Genomic DNA, 14,877 nt, shown 5'->3' on the forward strand with positions numbered 1-14,877 from the left:
ATGTTGAGTAAGTGTTGAGGACACCCTAAAGGTTTTGCCACATTCTCTACATTTATAAGGCTTCTCTCCAGTATGAATTTTCTGATGGTTTCTAAGCACTGATGACCAGCGAAAGGCTTTACCACATTCTCTACATTTATAAGGCTTCTCTCCAGTATGAATTTTCTGATGGTTTCTAAGCAATGAGGACTGGTTAAAGGCTTTACCACATTCTCCACATTTGTGAGTCTTCTTTCTGGTATGAATTTTCTCATGTTGAGTAAGCAATGAGGAATGGAAAAAGGCTTTACCACATTCTCTACACTTGTAAGGCTTCTCTCCAGTATGAATTCTCTGATGTTGAGTAAGCTGTGAGGAGTCCCTAAAGGCTTTACCACATTCTCTACATTTATAAGGCTTCTCTCCAGTACGTATATTCTGATGCTTTCTAAGCACTGATGACCAGCAAAAGGCTTTACCACATTCTCGACACTTATAGGGCTTCTCTCCAGTATGTATATGCTGATGTTGAGTAAGTGTTGAGGATGCCCTAAAGGTTTTGCCACATTCTCTACATTTATAAGGCTTCTCTCCAGTATGAATTTTCTGATGGTTTCTAAGCAAAGAGGACCGATTAAAGGCTTTACCACATTCTCTACACTTGTAAGGCTTCTCTCCAGTATGAATTCTCTGATGTTGAGTAAGCTTTGAGGAGTCCCTAAAGGCTTTACCACATTCTCTACATTTATAAGGCTTCTCTCCAGTATGAATTTTCTGATGGTTTCTAAGCACTGATGACCAGCGAAAGGCTTTACCACATTCTCTACATTTATAAGGCTTCTCTCTAGTATGAATTTTCTGATGGTTTCTAAGCAATGAGGACTGGTTAAAGGCTTTACCACATTCTCCACATTTATGAGGCTTTTCTCCGGTATGAATTTTCTCATGTTGAGTAAGCAATGAGGAATAAAAAAAGGCTTTACTACATTCTCTACATTTATAAGGCTTCTGTCCAGTATGAATTTTCTGATGCTTTCTAAGCACTGATGACCAGCAAAAGGCTTTACCACATTCTCGACACTTATAGGGCTTCTCTCCAGTATGAATTTTCTGATGGTTTCTAAGCAAAGAGGACCGATTAAAGGCTTTCCCACATTCTCTACATTTATAAGGCTTCTCTCCAGTATGTATTTTCTCATGCCTTCTAAGCACTGATGACCAGCAAAAGGCTTTACCACATTCTCTACATTGATAAAGCTTCTCTCCAGTATGTATATGCTGATGTTGAGTAAGTGTTGAGGACACCCTAAAGGTTTTGCCACATTCTCTACATTTATAAGGCTTCTCTCCAGTATGAATTTTCTGATGGTTTCTAAGCAATGAGGACTGGTTAAAGGCTTTACCACATTCTCCACATTTGTGAGTCTTCTTTCTGGTATGAATTTTCTCATGTTGAGTAAGCAATGAGGAATGGAAAAAGGCTTTACCACATTCTCTACACTTGTAAGGCTTCTCTCCAGTATGAATTCTCTGATGTTGAGTAAGCTGTGAGGAGTCCCTAAAGGCTTTACCACATTCTCTACATTTATAAGGCTTCTCTCCAGTACGTATATTCTGATGCTTTCTAAGCACTGATGACCAGCAAAAGGCTTTACCACATTCTCGACACTTATAGGGCTTCTCTCCAGTATGAATTTTCTGATGGTTTCTAAGCAAAGAGGACTGATTAAAGGCTTTCCCACATTCTCTACATTTATAAGGGTTGTATCCAGAGTGAATTCTCTGATGCTGAGTAAGCTTTGAGGTGTCCCTAAAGGCTTTCCCACATTCTCTACATTTATAAGGCTTGTCTCCAGAGTGAATTCTCTGATGTTGAGCAAGCTTTGAGGAGTCCCTAAAGGCTTTACCACATTCTCTACATTTATAAGGCTTCTCCCCAGTATGTATTTTCTCATGCTTTCTAAGCACTGATGACCAGCAAAAGGCTTTACCACATTCTCGACATTTATAGGGCTTCTCTCCAGTATGTATATGCTGATGTTGAGTAAGTGTTGAGGATGCCCTAAAGGTTTTGCCACATTCTCTACATTTATAAGGCTTCTCTCCAGTATGAATTTTCTGATGGTTTCTAAGCAAAGAGGACCGATTAAAGGCTTTACCACATTCTCTACACTTGTAAGGCTTCTCTCCAGTATGAATTCTCTGATGTTGAGTAAGCTTTGAGGACTCCCTAAAGGCATTACCACATTCTATACATTTATAAGGCTTCTCTCCCGTATGTATTTTCTGATGCCTTCTAAGCACTGATGACCAGCCAAAGGCTTTACCACATTCTCTACATTTATAAGGCTTCTCTCCAGTATGAATTTTCTGATGGTTTCTAAGCAATGAGGACTGGTTAAAGGCTTTACCACATTCTCCACATTTATGAGGCTTCTCTCCAGTATGAATTTTCTGATGGTTTCTAAGCAACGAAGACCGTTTAAAGGCTTTACCACATTCTCCACATTTGTGAGTCTTCTTTCTGGTATGAATTTTCTCATGTTGAGTAAGCAATGACGAATAAAAAAAGGCTTTACCACATTCTCGACATTTATAAGGCTTGTATCCAGAGTGAATTCTCTGATGTTGAGTAAGCTTTGAGGACTCCCTAAAGGCTTTACCACATTCTCTACATTTATAAGGCTTGTCTCCAGAGTGAATTCTCTGATGTTGAGTAAGCTTTGAGGAGTCCCTAAAGGCTTTACCACATTCTCTACATTTATAAGGCTTCTCTCCAGTATGAATTCTCTGATGTTGAGTAAGCTTTGAGGACTCCCTAAGGGCTTTACCACATTCTCTACATTTATAAGGCTTCTCTTCCGTATGTATTTTCTGATGCTTTCTAAGCACTGATGACCAGCCAAAGGCTTTACCACATTCTCTACATTTATAAGGCTTCGCTCCAGAGTGAATTCTCTGATGTTGAGTAAGCTTTGAGGAGTCCCTAAAGGCTTTACCACATTCTCTACATTTATAAGGCTTCTCTCCAGAGTGAATTCTTTGATGTTGAGTAAGCTTTGACGAGTCCCTAAAGGCTTTACCACATTCTCTACATTGATAAGGTTTCTCTCCAGTATGAATTTTCTGATGAAGTGTAAGGGCTGAGACCTGCCTAAACACTTTGCCACATTCTCTACACATATACGGCTTATGTCCAGTATATATTTTCTCATGTAAAGTATGACCTGGAGGCCAATTGTATGTTTTACCAGATTCTTTACATTTATGTATTTCTCCTGTACAGATTTTAACTCCATTTACATTAAATATTTTACTGAAGAGTTTCCCATAGGGAAAACATTTATAAACTTCCTTCCCAATAGGAATATTCTTATCTTCAGTACTACTTGAAGATTGCTTAAAAACTGTGACACATTCACGCCGTTTGTCTGTCTTCTCCACAATAGCAATAACATGATGTGTATTGTGATTAGATATTTGGTCAAAGAGTTTTTCACCTTCACAATGCTTCTCTGGAAGATGAATATTCTCACATTTATTACAATTTGACTTCAGGTTAACAATTTTCCAATTTTCAATGCACTGATATCTTCTATCTTCATTCCATGTATAATGGTAATCCTTGAAGAGAAAAAAGGACTTAATGTCACTTTTAATTTCATTAAACATTTACATTATTCCCAAATAACTATTCTGTGGTACCTATTAAACTATGCTGGTTGCATCAAAAAACACTCCCAAGTTCATAAAATTTTGTATTTGGAGTAAAAGAAAAATTATTTGTCAATGAAGTGTAATAATTCCTTAATAAAGGATTGCCAAATTGGTCACATTTAAATTTTACATGTCCATTAGATTTCACTAGTTTTATAAATTACTGAGTAATAGTTGAATCCTACTCTCCATTTTAAGATGATTGATATTATTTCCACCACAGATTATGAGTTTATAGATATTCCAGACAGCCTTTAGAAGTATATACACACTTAATGTTATCAGGCTTCACACTTGGGTATTCGTTGATCTGCAAATGTCATCTGCAAATGTAACTGCCTTAAAGTGGGAGTTTCTCGGAAGATGTTTTATTTTTCACCTTTTTAGGTAACAAGGATTTTATTAGTAATCTTACATAAGTTCAGTCCATTTTAACTTACTTTTTTCTTGTGACATACTTTATCAGCCTTCATTACATTATGAAAGGCACACCGTCCATATCTTACCATTATTATTTTAAAGAATAAATCTTCTATTCTTGGTTTTTGCAACAAGGCCTGGTCATCTTCAGATGACATAGCTGAAAGACACAATAAAGGTTCACAGGTACAACACTCAGGTCAATGTATGCTGAAGTTTAACATTTATTCAATATATTACTTTTCTTGTTTGTTTTTCTATTACAGTTGTTCCGTTTCCCCCCATTTCCCTCCCCTGTCCAGGCCACCTCCTCAGTGTCTGTGATTCCCCACTGTGTTGTCAATGTCAATATCATTTATACTAGAGTCCGTTGAAAAGACCCTTCCCTTTCTTTCCCTCCCTTTCCCCTCCCCTATCCCTTCTGGTAACTGTCAGTCTCTTCATTGTTTACATGCCTCTGGTTCTATTTTGCTTATTTGTTAGTTTTGTTCCTGTATTAGGTGAGACCATAAGGTATTTGTCTTTTGCTGCTGGCTTAGTTAACTAAGCATAATACTGTCCAGTTCCATTCATGTTGTTGTAAAAGGCATGAGTTCCTGCTTTCTTTCTGCTGTGCAGGATTCCATTGTATAAATGTAGTACAGTGTTTGATCCACTCATCCACTGATGGGAACTTAAGACTGTTTCCAGCACTTGGCTATTGTGAGTAGCACTGTTATGAAGACAGGGCTGCATAGGTTCTTTTGAATTGGTGTTTCAGGATTCTTCGGGTATAATTCCAGCAGTGGAATCGCTGGATCAAAAGACAGTTCCATTTTTAGTTGTTTAAAGAAATTCATACTGTTTTCCACAGTGGCAGCACCAGTCTGCATTCCCACCAGTAGTGCACTAGGGTCTCCTTTTCTCACATCCTCACTAGCACTTGTTGTTTGTTGATTTGTTAATGATGGCACTTCTGAATGGTGCAAGGTGGTGTCTCATATTGTTTTTAATTTGCATCTCTCTAAGGGTAGTGTGAATATATTATATCTTTGAGTACTTCAAAATCTTAACGTTCAAAGCAAGACCAAGAAAGGTACAGTGAGACAAAGTCAATGAAAATAAACAAACAGTTGCGTACACTTGGCAACCATACCACTCACATCCCCTGACACAAAATGGCAATGACAAAATTCCCAGTTTCTACTCTAAAAAGATGGAGAGTCCAGTGTGTTCAATTATCCCGCTATTTATCGGTGTTTTGAAATACATATTTCTGTTTTGCATGACACCGAGTGCTAAAATCATGTCAATAAACAGTGACTGCACTGTGCATACTAAAATAAAATAAAATAAAAAATAAGGAACAGAGTAATTGATCAAAGACCAGAGAAACTGCAGGACTGAAGACCGATATCAAGTATACAAAAAATGTAAGGATAAGACCTTATGATATTTTATTTTTTACACCACCAAAACAAAAACTAAACCAAGTAAATACAGACATTGGGATTAGAGCAAGTATGAAAACTCCTGCACATTAAGGCAAATACACAGGAAATTAAAAACACAACTGGTGGAATAGTAGAAAATAGTGCAAAGTATATATCTTATCAGTCTTTTTATAATTATTTTCTATTTTTAGATTTTATTTGTTTTAAGACAAAAAGGGAGGGAGGGATAAAGAGTGGAGAGAAACATCAATGTGTGACAGATACATCCATCGATTGTCTCTTGAACACCCCACCTGGGGACCCGGACTGCAACCAAGGGATGTGCCCTGACTGGGAATCGAACTAGTAACCTTTCAGTTTGCAGGCTGGAGCTTATGGTACTGAGCCACATTTGCCAGGGCTATATCTTTTAAGTCTTTAGTATTAAATATATATATAGAAGTTTTAGAAAACAGCATGATAAAACAAGGAACAATTTTTTAAATGGCCACATCTATACAGTTATATATATTTAAGAAAGGCAGGAATACACAATGAAGTGGGACAGATTCTTTAATAAACGGTACCATAAAAATTGAACCAATACATACAAAAGAACATAACTCGATCACTTTCTTATGGCATATACCAAAATAAACTAAAATGGATTAAAAATTAAACTGTTAAGCCATGAAGACACAACAACAATGGGGAGAGAAATTGGGGGAAAAGGGGACAACTGTAATTGAAAAACCAAAATTAAAAAATTAAAAAAAAAAAAAAAAAAACAACAACAAAAGATAGTCAATAAACTCCCAAGCTCTTAGAAATTTTGGTATATCTTGGTGACATAGCAAACAAGAAAAAAATTACACAAATGAGACTACAACAAATTAAGTTTCTGCAGAGCAAAGGAAACCATCAAGAAAGGAAACAAAAAGAACAATTACTGAATAGGGAAGATACCCACCAATGATGCTAATATACACAATATATAAGGAACTACATAACAACACAAAAAACAAAACAAAAACAAAACAAATCCAATTAAATAATAAGCAGAAAACCTGAACAGATATTTCTCTAAACAGGATATAAAGATGTCCAATAACATATGAAGAGATATTCAACATCATTCATCATCAGAGAAATGCTAATTGAGACCCCAGTGAAATACCAGCACACATATATCAGGATGGAAATTATCAATAAATTAACAGATCTGGCTGGTGTGGATTAGTGGACTGAGTGCTGACCTCTGAACCGCAAGGTCCATGGTTCGATTCCCAGTCAGGGCTCATGCCTGGGTTGCGGGCCAGGTCTACAGCTGGGGGCGTGAGAGAGGCAACCGATTGATATATCTCTCATACATCAATGTTTCTCTTCCTCTCATTCTCCCTCCTTTTCTCTCTCTCTAAAAGTAAATAAATAAAATCTTTTAGAGAAATAAATCAGAGGCAACAAGAATTGGCAAGGATGTGGAAAAATGAGATCCCTCATGCAACTATCAGTGGGATTATAAATAAACTGGTGCAGCCACTAGAAAAATATTAAAAAGGAGGGTCCTAAAAATTTTAAAAAGAAGGGCCACATGACAATTCATTTTCTAGGCAGTTATCCCAAGAATACAACAACATAAATTCAAAATTTAAATACACCACTATATCCATTGGAACATATTCACATAAGTGAAGAATGAAAGAAAAAACTCACCCTTGTTTTTTTTGTTTTTGTTTTAATTTTATTCTACTTATCTGTTTTTAGAGAGAAGGGAAAGGAGAAAGAGAGAGAGAGAAATATCAATGTGCGGTTGCCTCTCACACGCCCCGAACTGGGGATCTGGCATGCAATCTAGTCATGTGCCCTGACTGGGAATCGAACCAGCGACACTTGGTTCGCAGGCCGACGCTCAATCCACTGAGCCACAGCAGCCAGGGCTACCCTTGTTTTAATGATACCAAAACTCTGAAATAAATTAGGATATTTTATCTTAGTTGACATATGACAACAAAAACGTTCTATCTCAATAGGTCTCCAAAAACCCATGACTAATTATGTGTTTACTTCAAAAATTGAAAAACTAAATATAACATCCATGTTATTAAATAAAGAAATTAACTTTATATACTTCGCATTTTCTCAAGGCAAATTCTATACCAAATTCCTTTTCCAATCTGTAGCATTATGATTTAAATTCCCATGTCTCAAATCAATCGTTCAGGACAAAAACAAGCAAACAAAAGTGATCCTCATAATGAAGAAAAGCAGAGAGGCCAGAAGCTGGGGAAAAAATACCTGCAAAGGACAACATGTACAGGACTATTATGGAAGTCACACAAAAATGTTTCCAACCTCAGCAGTGACAAAAAATGACACCTGACCAAAAATGGACAAACACCTTACAGAGGGCACACGGAATACCAGTTAAAAATTAGTATGTACAAACACCCCAAATACTTCATGTCACTGAAGAAATGCACATTAAAACAATGAAAATTATAGAAACAGCACGTTCAAGCAACACTAAACCCCCTATTGGAAAGAGAATGCAAGACCCTGACAACATCAAATGCGGCTGTGGATAAGGAGCAACCAGACTCTCATTCTTAGCTGCTGAAAATGCAAAATGCTACAGCCCCTGGGAAAGAGAGTGTGAGGGTTCTCACAAAAGTAAAAATAATGGGGTGGGTTGGGTGGAGGGTGGGCAAAAGGTAAGAATTTGGACAACTGCAATAGTGTATACAATAAAATATTTTTTAAACATTAAATATACTTATTATTTAATCCAGTACTGGTGCTCCTTAGTACTTAAACATCTAAAAACTTTTATCTACACAAGAGCCTACCGGTGACTATTTATAGATGCTTAATTTATAGTATTGAGTAATTCAAACAAACTGAAATACCTGTCAACAAGTGAATAGATAAGTAAACTGAAATACATAATTTGAAATATTATTTAGTGCTATAAAGAAATATGTCATCATGAACAGATGTGAAAAAAAAACCTAAATACACAGAATGAAGACGAGGTGCTCAGTTGGTTAGAGCATCGTCCAGATACACCAAGATTGTGCATTTGATTCCTAATCATGGCACATACAAAATTTGACCACTGAATGCATAAATAAGTAGAATAACAATTAGATCTCTCTCCCTCCTGTTCTCTCTCTCTCTAAAAAAAGTGAATAAACGAAATGAAAAACACAAGAGTCCAATGTGAAAATGTTAGACTATAAAAGAACAACTACATGACATTCCAGAATAAACAAAATGAGAGAAATAGTAAAAAGATCAACAACTGCAAGAGTTTAGGAGACATAAACAGGCAGAGCACAGAGAATACTGAGGGTGGAGAAACAAGTCTCAAGGACACTGTTATGTGGATATATGTCATCATAAATTCTCCAAGCTCATATATATACAACCCAGAAGTGAATCCTACAGTAACCTAAAATGTTAGGTCATGATGATGTACAGATGTAGCTTCACACACATCCCCAAAGCACCTCTCTGGTGGGGGGCATTGATGAGGGAGGCGGTTATGCACGCAGGAGCAGGGAGAGGGTGGAATTTCTCATTTACGTGAGCACAATTTTGCTGTGAACCTAAAACTCTTCTTTAAAAAAGTCATTCAAAGACCGTCTTCTCTAAAGTATCTATACTCAGGTCTATGCATCTTTTCTATGGTCTTTATGCCCATCCAAGAAACAAATGTTTTCATCTTCCATTAAAACACATACAAACACACACACAATATATATATCTCTCACAATATTAAGCGTGGCCATACTCAAAGAAACAAACACTGAGTGTTTCCAAAAATGTGCAGAGTAGACGCTATACATGGTTGAGTGAAAAATAAATGGTGTAAACTGTATGAATAAGGGGTTTGTCAAAAAAATTAAAATAGAAGCGTTTTGTCTCTCAGTTCTTCCACTCAGAGGGTTTATCAAAGAGTTCAGAGGAACATTTGTAAGAGACACATGCACACCTGTGTCAACTGTAGCATTATTCACAAAAGCTTATATAGGAAGAAACAACTCCACGTCTATGGGTAAATATGTAATTAAAAAATGTAGTAAAGACGTAAAATACTGCTCTGCCTAGAAATAGAAAAAGGTGATATCACCCGACACAACAAAGACAAACACTGAGGACCTTTTTAAAGTGAAGCACACAGTCACAGAGACAGACACTAAAGGATTCCACTTATGTGAGTAATCTTCCAGAGCCCACATAATAGAGGGAAAAAAAGGTAGTTACCTGGACCTTGGTTTTCAGAGAAATGAGGAAATGGTTGTTTAACGGACATTAAGACATTTTTGCAGGGTGAAAGTTTCAGAAGAACAAGTGCACAACAAAGAAAATATACTATGAATGAATTGTAAGTTACAGAAGGTTAAGATGTTACATGTTTGCCTCACTTTCTAAAAAACATTTTATTTACCATATATTTCAATCCGTAAGACACACTTTCCCCCCAACAAAAGTGGGAGGAAAATGTCTGTGTGACTTATGAAGTGAATATTGAGTCACAGACTGAGATGTGTATTACTTGACCTGAGAGCGGTGGTAACAGCTTAGAAGAGGAAATGGTGGGCCCACGCGAAACCCCTAGGGACGCTTAAATGTCCCACTTCACTGCTGAATCTCAGGGCATCTAATCAGTATGAAGTAGAAAAGAAAGTGGTATCGGTGATTGTAAGCAACTGAGCTTCATAAACTCTGACACTAGCTATGATGAGTTCTTGGGTTTCCCAGAAAACTAGAAGAGTATCTGAACTTTAAAGTCTCTCCTCAATGTTAATGACAGTGATGATGGTTCTTAATACTGCTGTTGACTGCTGTTCACTTTACATGGTTGAAATATTATTTTATTTTATTAAATATTTTAGTACACCATTTGATTCTGTTTTTTTTCTTGCTTTCCCCATCTGAACCTAGGTGTGTCTTATGGTCAGGTGCGTCTTACAGGGCGAAAAATACAGCATTTATATTTTTTAGAGAGGGGAAGGGAAGGAGAAAGACAGGGAAACATCAATGTGTGAGAGAACATCAATTGGCTGCCACTTTCTTGTACATGCCCCAACCAAGGGCTGAAAGTGAAACCCAGGAGCATATGTGCCCTAACCGGGAATTAAACCCGCAAACTGAAAGGTTACAGGAAGATGTCCAACCTACCGAGCCACACTGGTCAGGGCGGTTCTTCATCAAAATTTAAAATAAAAAATAATATCTAAAAGAGTTATAAAACTTTAAAAATTACATTTAACTTAAAAATGTCTTTATCTCACATAAACAGAACATAAATTCAGCCATGAAGAGATATAATATTAAGACTAACTCTGAAACTCACAGGACCAATCAATCACCGACCATGGACCAAGCACAGAAAGAAACAAGGTGAGTCATCAACAAAGCAGGGTAAAAACCACACAAACGTGCACATAATGGCAACTGACACATGGCTGATTGATAACTGAATAAAATTCCATAATGTCTTAAGTGTACTGAGGGGAAAACTATCATTCATGTTCCTAAGATATAAATAAATTAAAAAAAAAATACACTGAACTGAATTTAGGGAAGCTAGCATAAAAAGGTATCTCGCTGGAACCCCGGTGAGAACTGTGGCTGACTGAGACTGAGGGGCACTGGAGTCCAAGCCTTTCTCTTAAAAGGTTCAGACACAGACGTACACGAACTTGCTCCCTCTGAACTCCAGCCCTAGGACAGCAACTTGAAAGGCCCCAGGGACATATGCGGAGGAGCTGAATTGTCTGGCTGCAGGGTAAAGTCTGTAGGGCAGTAGTTCTCAACCTTCCTAATGCCGTGACCCTTTAATACAGTTCCTCATTTTGTAGTGACCCCCAATCATAACTAAAGCATAGTGATTAATCACAAAAACAATATGTAAGTATATATGTTTTCCGATGGTCTTAGGCGACCCCTGTGAAAGGATCATTCAACCCCCAAAGGGGTCGCGACCCACAGGTTGAGAACCACTGCAGTGGGGGCAGCTTCCACCCACACAGCTGTCTGGAAGAGGCCATTATTCCCCTGCTGAGCCCTCCCCACCACAGAGCCAGCAGGCAGGTGCCATGTGTGAGTCTCCATCTACCAGGCTAACACTGTGGCCCTGTCCTAGCGATTCCCTGAGACCCTGCCCACCCCACTTGACAGCCCACCCAAGCCATGTGCAGTGGCTTTTCCATACAAATGGCCTCTCTTGAGAAGAAAAAAAAAAAAAAAAGGCCTCTTTTGCCTCATGCTTCAGACTCCCCTTAATTTCAGAAACAAACAGCACCTGCATGCCCCATATCACTCACTCAGGGGCCGCATGCATGGAGCTAGCTGCAGTTGGCCTGGAATCTTGTATTAGCCTCTCCTGGGCTCCTCCATGCCAAGTACAAGTAGGAGCAACTGCATATCACTCTGTAATTTATGACAGTTGGAAATGGGCAGTTCATAGGTGGTGGCTGACCTTGCACCTGAAGAGCAGACCGAGAGCCAGTGCACCCAGAGGAAACCTTAGGATAAGGTCGCATTATAACCTACCACTTCTAGGAGCAACACACTCATGGGGCTGACTGGTGAGCATAAAGTACCACTGAACATTTTCCTAAATATGAAGCGCTTAATAATTGTATGACTCGTTTCCTACCAAAGGAGTACATTTGGGCATGTTGTCTCAGCACTTCTTGATATAAAACCATAAATCTGACCGAGGTATAATCAGAAAATGAAAACACATCAGGCACAGTCCCGGGCATCACTGGACTGAACAAGAAAAAATGATAAAATGATACTGATCAAAAAATCAGGTTCACAATAAAGTCCTTCCTACATGGTGGTTCTAAGATCATTTATGTCAGTAATTTATTGAAAAATTCTATAAGGTAAGGAGATACATTAAATAATTCTAACACAAAGAAATTGGAGTATAAAAAGTGGAGATTTCATATGTCAGTTCATACAAAGCAAAACGACATTGTGAACGGCAAGAGAAAATTGGATTGTACCATTTTGGAAAGGTGCATTGGCCTGCGATGAAATCAGTGAATCTAAATTTCTGGGGTGATGTTTGAAGCCTCATAGGATTAGAAATTATATATCAGAAAATATGACACTACTCCCAGGGATCCTGAGATAAGAGACAAATTTGAGGATCTCAACCTCTTCCTTCATAAACGACATTCATGAGAAAGAAATATAACTTCAAAAAACTAAGGCTGAATTTCCAATTTCTGAGCAACAAGCACAGATTTTCCCAGGTCCCTAATGCAATGGAAGGGGAGCCTGACCATTCTGGACCTCATGGTCGAAGGTGAGGCATTTGGCCCCAAGTGCTAATAGGTTGACACAGGTCACTGGAGTAGAACCAGAGTCGGAAGATGACATAGGAGCAACGGACATGCTGGAGACCAGCTGGCCCTCTGTGACACCAACAGAAATCAAGCTGGGCTTTTCAAAACCCTTCCACTGAAGCACAGTTCACAAACCACATTTTAAGTCTGGTGTCCTGGGTGATCTTTGGGCCTCTCACCTCTGTCATCTGCTGCTCTATTCCCACCTACCTGAGTGGCTGGATATTGTTTTTTTTCTGCAAACATCCCAGTGCTCCTTCACTTGCTCCACAATAGCAACCAGGACTGGCTCAGGGAAAACATGACCTGTTTATAAAAGGAACATTCGTTTTGATAAGAGATTCTCCCATTTACAATGCAGTCTGTGCTCAGATAATAAGACTGGTAGAATAATAATAACCCGCCATGTCTCCCTTGAGAGCAAGAATCTGAAAGGCAACCATAGAACGCCGTAGTCCACAAATGATGTTAAACTAATAAAAAAAATGAAACCTGCACTGGAGTAGGATGTTGGAAAGAAACTCATCCTCACCCACGGAGACCAGGTTCCTGTAGTTCTCCGACATCACATCCACGTACAATTTCCGCTGAGCTGGGTCCAGGCATTCCCACTCCTCCTGAGAGAAATCTACTGACACATCCCTTAATGTAAAAGGTCCCTGAAAAATAAGGCACATTTACCAAGGGGCCACCAGGAGTTAATAATATAACCCAACGTGAAAGCAGTGTTAGAAGTGGGTTGGGCCTAGGAGACTACACTGACTCATCCAGTAAGATCATTCTGACCCAGTGATGTTCTCTAATGTACTTTCTAACACTGAGGAATGAGAGTGACACATGTCCTCAATCCACTGCAGAGATTTTTCATAAAAATAACCTATTACACGAGGGACAGAGCCATATGGATGCTCGGTGTTGTATTCGTCTCATTCAGGATAAAGTGTGTATATTGCTCAGTAGGAAAATCACGGAGAATTGGAAGTGTAAGTATATCTTCACGTTTAAATCAGACAACAAAAAACTGCAGTTTTTAAAAATTGTAGATTTTATTTCAGAAGTTCTGGGATGGGGCCTGTTTCCACATCGTTTACAAGCCCACGTTTTACTAGTGACAGCAGTGTCTCTGGTCCACATGCCATACTTCTTTAAAAAAAAAAAAAAGTTTGTGAAAATGTTCACCAATAAACATTAATTTATGCAAATGTAAATGCACATGAGACTTTCATGTGTTGAACACAAACACTGAAGTGCATTTAAACAGAAACAAGCCCTGGCTGGTGTGGCTTAGTAAATGGAGCGCAGATCTGTGAACCAGTGTCACCGGTTTGATTCCCAGTCAGGGCACATGATTGGTTGACAGGTCAGGTCTCCATCCAGGTCCCCAAATTGGGGCTCACAAGAGGCAACCGTTCCATTTCTGTTTCTTGTCCTGTCTGCCTCCCTTTCCTTTTCTCTGAAAATAATGAATTTAAAACATATTTTGAAAAGTAAATAAATAGCAAGAGATTTGTACCAAAGTAGTGAGCTAGTCTCTTTTTCTACTCCTGTCAGCACCTGCTGAGCTATCCTGAACAATAAAATGAGCATTTATTACCCTGGGTCTACAGAGCTGATGCTACAGCTACATCAACCTAAAAGCTACATCTTACTTTTTTGCTGATACCTGAGCCTCTGAGCCCAACCCAACAGGAATGCTGACATGGGTGCCCTCCCAGGTAGGTCTGTGAGAAAGGTGAGGTTTTCCGAAGTTAAAAGTCATTAATTCAAGGCAGAAATTCTTCATGGCCTTGGGGAGTTTGGATAAAGAGAATGCAGAGAAGGCTCTGGGACAAAGGGGAGAAGTTTGTAAACTGTTGACTTTACAATCATAAAAAAAAAGGGGGGAAAAAGAGACAAAAACAACCGCACTAGGCAAGAACATCAGAGGCAGAGAAATACAGGTTGCAGGTTCTAAGCCACTGACGTTCAGAAGAAAAGCA

The 14,877-nt window shown here is 38.5% G+C and overlaps 1 protein-coding gene across 1 annotated transcript in view; it reads right to left on the reverse strand.

Moving 5' to 3' along the window:
- Positions 1-298: 298 nt before the first annotated feature.
- The window catches only part of LOC149995339 (uncharacterized), a 54,469-nt gene continuing 39,890 nt past the window's right edge, over positions 299-14,877 (reverse strand). Inside the window, 4 exon segments of the mRNA XM_090259456.1 lie at positions 299-337; positions 340-3,603; positions 4,203-4,276; positions 13,431-13,557. Coding sequence (XP_090115582.1) covers positions 299-337; positions 340-3,603; positions 4,203-4,276; positions 13,431-13,557 — 3,504 coding nt within the window.

This window comes from Furipterus horrens, unplaced genomic scaffold, assembly GCF_987537825.1.
Source record: "Furipterus horrens unplaced genomic scaffold, mFurHor1.1.pri manual_scaffold_13, whole genome shotgun sequence".
NCBI classification, from domain to species: domain Eukaryota; kingdom Metazoa; phylum Chordata; class Mammalia; order Chiroptera; family Furipteridae; genus Furipterus; species Furipterus horrens.